This window comes from Centruroides sculpturatus, unplaced genomic scaffold (assembly GCF_000671375.1).
Source record: "Centruroides sculpturatus isolate CEXI.00-Female unplaced genomic scaffold, Cexi_2.0 scaffold1274, whole genome shotgun sequence".
Taxonomy (NCBI): domain Eukaryota; kingdom Metazoa; phylum Arthropoda; class Arachnida; order Scorpiones; family Buthidae; genus Centruroides; species Centruroides sculpturatus.
In genome coordinates, this window is record NW_019385446.1 from 226,155 (window position 1) to 233,724 (window position 7,570).

The 7,570-nt window shown below is 31.4% G+C and overlaps 1 protein-coding gene and 1 long non-coding RNA gene across 3 annotated transcripts in view; both read right to left on the minus strand.

Annotated features, from left to right (window-relative positions):
- Window positions 1–757: 757 nt before the first annotated feature.
- On the minus strand, window positions 758–1,129 carry LOC111639079. Its single transcript, XR_002759006.1, has 3 exons — window positions 1,071–1,129; window positions 891–1,006; window positions 758–821 (listed from the first exon to the last, which is right to left on the minus strand). It is a non-coding gene; the product is annotated as an uncharacterized LOC111639079 (long non-coding RNA).
- Window positions 1,130–1,339: 210 nt separating this feature from the next.
- Window positions 1,340–7,570, minus strand: part of LOC111639089 (histidine protein methyltransferase 1 homolog) — a 10,680-nt gene continuing 4,449 nt past the window's right edge. Inside the window, exons 3-5 of one of the 2 annotated variants that reach the window (XM_023384868.1) lie at window positions 5,188–5,276; window positions 2,429–2,500; window positions 1,340–1,497 (exon numbers count right to left, since the gene is read on the minus strand). In XM_023384868.1, the coding sequence (XP_023240636.1) occupies window positions 1,342–1,497; window positions 2,429–2,500; window positions 5,188–5,276 (317 nt within the window). In that variant the 3' untranslated portion in view covers window positions 1,340–1,341. Of the gene's footprint in view, window positions 1,498–2,424; window positions 2,501–5,187; window positions 5,277–7,570 lie in introns of both variants that reach the window. The other variant, XM_023384869.1, reaches the window with a different exon arrangement.

The window sequence follows — 7,570 nt, forward strand, 5'->3', positions numbered from 1 at the left end:
CACATGAATGGTGTTTGTATGTGGTAGTAGCCCAAGTCTCCATTCGTACATAGGGGTGGTTGCGTCTCGATAGTTATAAGGGTGCGGGAGATATGGCCTTGAAAGTGGTTGAAAGTGGCTTTCTATTTCGAATGTTTTGTTCGAATTAAATTAAATTAATTAAAAATTTAATTTTTGTTCGAATTTAATTCGAACATAAATTAAATTTTATGTTCGAATTAAATTCGAACATAAAATTCGAATATTGGTTCGATTATAGAACGATTGTAAACGTTCCAGAAACGTTGAAAATAGTTCGTTTGACTGGACGTGAACAGGAGACGTTCAGAAATAGAATCGGGACCAGGTCTCTAATTAGTCTGGAAACGGGGGACCTAATTCTTGCATTCTGTGAAAACGGGTAAGATTGGCTATAATGTAATTATCTTAATCTTCACTATCGTTACTTTTTGCCCAGCGAAGCGGGTCCTTGCAGCTAGATTCTAGATTACTTAGAAAAACAGTTTTTTATATATAAAAAAAACTATATTATATACAAATAAAAACCCAGTGAAGTGGGTCCTTGCAGCTGTGATAAGTTATGTATAAAAAGTAATAACTGTTGATATAGGAACAAAACACTTATATACATAAGTATTTTGTATACAATAGTAATGAAATTGAGCAATACAATTTTTAATGTCGCCTTTCACCCCCATAAAATGCTTTTTTCAATGATTTACTCATGCTTCAAAAAATAAAGATTTAAAATATCAAATTAATAAACTGAAATCATTTTATTTATTATCTGAATTGGAGAAGTATAATTTCTCTTTGAACATCTGAAAATATAATTAGTAATTAAGCATTAGTATTTTAAATAAAAATTCCAAAAATTAAAATATAATTACCTTTATTAAAAACCTGACAAACTTCAGCAGTAAATATTCCTTCTTTCCCAACTTCCTCTTCAAACTGACGCATTCCACCGCCAACTCCAAAATAATATGTTTTTGCAGCTAAATAACTGTTAAATGAAAAAAAAAAATATTTAAATAAAATATGATGTTAGTTTGTTTTTTAATACTAACATTCTTCCATTAGATTTCAGTGTAGTTTTCATAAGTTGAAGTAAGTTCTGTTGATTTGCNTTTAGGCAGAGTTTGAATGTCCAGTTACGAAGTGGCTAGCGATTTGCTAGACACTTCCAGGGGTGCGAAATGTGTTGATATTATTCCATTTATAATATCATTTATGATGTAAAAGTTCGTCCGATGGAAAATTACTTTTAATAAAATAAAAGACAAAACTGTCCAAAAAAATTTTATTAAATGTTATATTGAATATATTTATTGTTTTCACTTACTTTGGACATTCCAAAAAAATTTTATTAAAATGATCATTAATACTTTTCCAGTCACCGGCAAAAAATCTACACAACTTTGGAATTTCTGTCATTTGTTCATTTACATTTAATAACACATTTTTAATAGTTAGATGTTTCAGGACTTCTTCATTCTAATACAATACATTAAATGAAAATATTATTTCATATAATATTTAAATATTATATGAAATTAGAAAGAATACATACAGTAGAATCTTGTTCTAATGGATGATGAAAAAACAATTTCTCGGAATAATGGATTTTTTCGAGATCCTTCCAAATCAATGTAATTTTACTTTCTTTTAGTGGATCAGTAACTCAGAATAATGGAGTTTTTCTAACCCCTTCTATTGTAAACTTCATGATTCTTTCAATATTTAGTTAATATTTAGATGTTTCCAGAAATTTGTAGTTTGATGATGCACTTGTTACATCTGGAATATTTATAATTGAAAAACTGTACAAAGAGAATCAACAAACTGATATGATTGAGGAGCCACTTAGTGAATATTCTGAGGCTGATCCAAGAGTAGTGCAGAAATTTAGCAAGGCCATTCAGTCTTTCCAAGTCATAAAGACCTTCCTGACAAGTTTCAGCATAAATGAACAGACTGTATGTACATTGCTAATATCAATGGTTGTTGTATTCAATAAGCAGAAAAGCAGCATGAAAATAAATCAAGATAGATGAGTTTTTTTAACAAATTGTGAAATCAAGTGAAGTGATAATGAGCATATGTAATTTGCCTCTTTTTGTGCTTACAGTATATACAGTTTCTGTTAGCTTTGTAATACACACATATGGCATAATATACAATCTTGTAACATAGACGTTTCCATAGAAGAGACTGAATAATTTGAAGTATTAGTATTTCTTATATGTAGAGAGTTAAGACAAATTTTTTTTGAATAATGGATATTTTCCTGGATATGCAGAAAAACTGTTGTTCACAATATAATGGATTCTCATAGCAACAGATGTTTTCAGCAGCCTAAGCAATCCATTAAAATGATTCTACTGTAATTTGAATTTCCTATAATTAAATGTATTGTTATACTTGCATAATCTTGAAAATCGACATTTGCTCCTTTTAAGTATGCAAAAATCCCAGCAAGTCCTGCTCCACAACCTAGCTGAAATAAAATAAATTAGAAAAAATTAACAAATTTCTATGTATATGAAGCATGCACAGGCATATCTTGTAGCCTTCTCCCCATTTAACATTTTTTCAGTAAAACGCCTTGTCTTTTGATTTTAATACTCAAACTTTATAGAATAAGCACTCCCTCAATACATCTTTTGACCAACATTTATACACTAGACTCTTATTAATCCAGCCATTTCTTGCACAGAGAGATTACCAAGAATGTGCACACCTAAAAGTAATGAATAAGTGACTCAATGTTCTTTGATACTGATTCCCTTTTGACAAGCATGCAAATATGGTATGCCAACACAATTGTGAGAATTCAAGCTATTGTGTGAATTTTGGAGCTTCGGTAATTTTTATTTTTATCGTTATTTCCCTTTTTCCCCCTTCCATGGAAGTTAAAGTTAGACCTTTTGACCCATCTATGTACTGTGTCACTTCATTAGGTGACCACTAAACTTTCAAAGATGTTTAGGATGTCTGAGGAAGGTCTCCCCTCACCCCAGGAGATTATTCAGTTCCACCTTTGTTACAATGTACAAATCAGTAGCCAATTAACAAGAATCTCCACCTGTTACATGATAGAGGGTCAACTGCAAGAGTAGACCTATCCGATCAAATGATGCACAATTACACAATTATCACCCAGGTGGCCCTGCAGATATTCTGAACTTAGACACTTGCAGCAATTAATTTAAGAAGTTTGACAGCTGTTGTGACACTTTCCCATCATAAATAACGGGTAGAAAACGTAATAAATCAAAAGAACCGTTGGAGGGCTGACAAATAACATAAACAACTCATGACACACATCGAGAGTTACATGCAATTGCATCAGATTTTTCCCCAATGATTCCTCCTCCGGGATGCATATAAAAAGGGATTGCAATTGCACCTCCGGGCAGACAGCCGAAGTAGACCCAGCCAAGTGGACAGACGGCAGACACCCACAGCGGACATAGCCGAGTGGACATCAGGGAACGCCAGACTCATACTGCCATTCCATCCGTCACAACCCCTGTCTTTTCGCCATAATCCTGACCTGAAGAGAAGGGAGACTACAATTAGGAACCACCAATCCAAGAGTGTTTTACCAACATTCAATACGACAATAGCGGAAATCTGTGAGTCCATCAATTAGCAAATTTCGATATTCTCTTTTGTTCCCCGTCACCTCTCAATCATAGCTTACAATTTGAAAATACTATATCTTTAGAGTTAGATCTAGGTAGTTTTATAGTCTTATCAGACGAATTATGGTAACCTTTATGTTTTGTATTCATTTGTATAAGTTCAGATAATTAAATACGATTTTATATTAAATGCTGTGTCATCCTGGAGTACATCTGACACCTTATCACGATCTCACTACCCTGCCCCACTCACTTTTTGCCCTCCTATGTAGCCATCCTTGACTGAGTCGCCAGTAAGCGGGGAGAAGCTAGACACTTTACCCCCTCGGTTTTCACATAATACTGTATACAGAAATGAACCTGAGCAAACAAGAAAACAGCCAAATCAAATGTCAAGAAAGAATGTGTATCTTGGATTCTGATGGTTCTGATTCCCTCTCCCATCACTTACAACTCCTGTAAGAAAGTATGGCCATGTCAAAACAGTAATTAATCAATTCTACAATTTACAGTAGAAATGTCAGACATTTTTAAAAGTATGTTGTAATTTATTCCTAGCTTTTTTTTTTTTTATATGATTTCCATTTAAAATATTTTTGTCTGCATTTTGTTTCCTAACAAATCTCTCTATTACTATGTATTATTTTCCATGTGATATCATGTAATGTAATGTTTGTGTTATGGCATGTAGATTGTGTGCATTATTTCATACAAAACAAATATTCAGTCACAATATTAATTGTTTGGTGTTAGAAAATGATATTTTAAACGTTTTATATCTTAATATAATAGTTTGTTACTTATATATAGGTATTTTCTTATGTTTTAGGAAATTGATGGAGGATTTGGATTATTATTGTAATGTACTATAATTTTCCCATTTAAAATATTGAGAAATAGACTCCCAGTTAATGTTTTCCTGCAGAATGTCCAATTTTCAGGAATGGATGAATGACATTAAGCATATAACAAGTCTTTGCTTGATATATTTTTTATACACATTATTTAAAAATATGAATTAAGTGTTTATATAATATGTATTAAAAATAATAATAAACAAACTGATTATACAGTAACTTTATACATTAATTTATACATGTAAGTTTACCAAAATTTAAGAGTCAATTTACACACAACAGTGACATGCCGGTACAGAGACCGTTTGGTGCAGTAATATCAATAAATATCACACAGACAATCAGAGTTTCATCTATGACATGTGATCTGTATTCTATCAATCATACAAGTGTCGTAGATAAAACTCTGATTGGTTATGTGTGATATTTATCACTATTACGGTCACTGTGCCGGCACATCACTGTTGTGTGTAAATCGACCTTAATAGTACTATTAATTTGCATCTAACTTAAATATCAGTCATATTAAATTTGGTCTTCATATATTTTGTTTGTGATATAATTTGTAATATAAACTTAATATTTATTATTTTTTGTGTGTATAAATAATGTTGTTAAAATAAAATTGCTTAAAAATAAAGCAAATATCAAAAAGAATTTAAATTTGTTGTTATACTTACATCCAAAATGTTCATTCCTTTCTTTACAATATCATTTTCTTGTAAATAATTAATTAAATCTAATGTACATTCCCAAATTTTCAAACCTCCTGTAACAACATAAATTATGAATTATAACAATTTATTCATCATATAACAGTGACTGTTAATTTATGTTTAAATTACATGAACTTAAAATAACACATGGCAATCATATTTAAAGAAAGTAACAAGAGAGATCAGTGTCACATCCTGCCATTTCAACAAATGGCCAAATGATTAAGATATTAACCTACTGCTCTGGAGGATGCAGGAAAACAGATCAAAAAATCCCAGGAATTGTTCAGGGGGTCAATCCCTGATATATTGGGCTGCATCCCAACAGCTGGCTGTCCCTTTGTGGTCCTGAATTAACCCATAATGAGCTTAATAAATGGCCCTCTTGATGCCCACAGGACAGAGAGAATCTGAAAAAAAGCCTGCCATTTTCATCATTTTGTTTTGCTGAAAATTTTCAATATTCTAACGTTAGAATATTATGTTCTGTAGTAAATCTTGTTCACCTGAAGATGATGAATATAAGTTCTTTGAAAGTGTTAGTGAAAATAAAAACTGTTAACACTGCTTTCAGTGTTGTTTTTACTTTCTCTCATGTGATATTTGGCATGAGATTTCAAGTTGTATTGTGGAACAAAAATGTTAAATATGTTAAATTTGCCATAGAAGTAATACATTGAATTTAATTATGCTTTGTTAAACAGATTGATCATTGATTATTACTATTTTATATGAGTATTTCACATAAACAATTATAATAAATTATGATATAGAAGATATAGTAAGGAAGAAAAGAGAGAACTGTATTTACATAATAAATAATATATATATATATATATATATATATGAGAATTTCACAAATAATTATAAACATTTTCAGGTGATTTTAAATTGAAAACAAAATTAAATTCATCTTCAAGTGTATTTATTAAAAGATTAATTTTTTCTATATGTATTTTCTTAGCATAAGGTTGTCATTGAGAACAAATCACACAGGAACACTTTTAGTGGAAAAAGGTTGGTTTATTGATAGGAAAGAATATGCATTTCAGGCTTAATGCTCCTCTTCAGTCCAATTATAACAGATTTATCAGCAAAATTATTACAGAGTTACAGATTTACCAATAAATTGAAATACAGTGGGTGATCGGTTAATGAACATAATCCGTTCCAAGACTTTGTTTGCTATCCGAATTGTTCGTTAACCGATTATCAATTTACCATAGGTTTGTACAATCAACCCCCCTATAACACGGTAGATACATTCCTGCTTTTTTGAATCCAGCTTCCAGGAGTCCAGCCAATCACAGCCTGGCACATATGCAGTTTACGGACTACAGCTGTTTGAAAGGTTTCTTCCATAAAATTAATCGATTCTAGACTAATTTGACTCAACATTTCCAAAATACGTATAATTTTTTGGGAATAATCCATATAAACTATGCTATAAACTAAAAATTATAGAATTACTTACCAAGTGTGAACCGTTCGACTACGCGGTTGCTTAAGCTTGTTTTCATCGTGGAGATTGTCATCAAATGGCACTTGCGTGCTTCCTGATAAATTATTTTTTTTGCGAAAAATTCGCTGAACTTTAGAGACATCATTAATATAAATATAATTTTTATGGACGTTAAATAATAAATGGTTTTTGGTAGGTCCACTGCTCATTTAAACTCAATGGTTTGTGCAATCCTGTTGCAACATGAGTCGGCAATGACATTTTACTGAATAATAGGAGTTTTTTTTAGCATGTTTGTACGAATACTGTTGCAATTTTTTCGCCGTGATATAGGAATCTGAACTATAGGAACCTGTGTTATGGGGGGTCGACTGTATAAGAATTTGATTAATTCATTCTGGAGATCCCAAAAAATAAAAAATATATACTTTCTTACTACGTTTATTTATATGTAATAATAAAAATACATATATACACAGTCTTGCATTTTTATTAGTCATGTTTTTTGCATTTGTGGGGGTTAAAGAATCTGTCTAATGTCGATTGCTTTTCCCTCTTCTTCAAGATTATCCAGAAGTAATTAATAGCATTATAATTGTAGAGATCCCCAAGCCTATTAACCTCAACCTGGTTTGTATGTCATTATAAGACCGTTGATCTGACATCTCCCATTTCTTCAAAAGATCTTTAATTAATAGCAGATATCGGCATTAATCCTCTTTTTCAGAATAAAACATATCTCGCCGAGTTTCTTGGTGTTCTCTATTCAAGAGTTCTTGACGTTCTTCTGTCGTCAGATCCGTTTCAGGTTCCATTATGAGCTCTTCATTGTTCTTTATTTCTCAGATGTGATTTTTGTTATTCCTTTAGCTGCTTGAGTCTTCT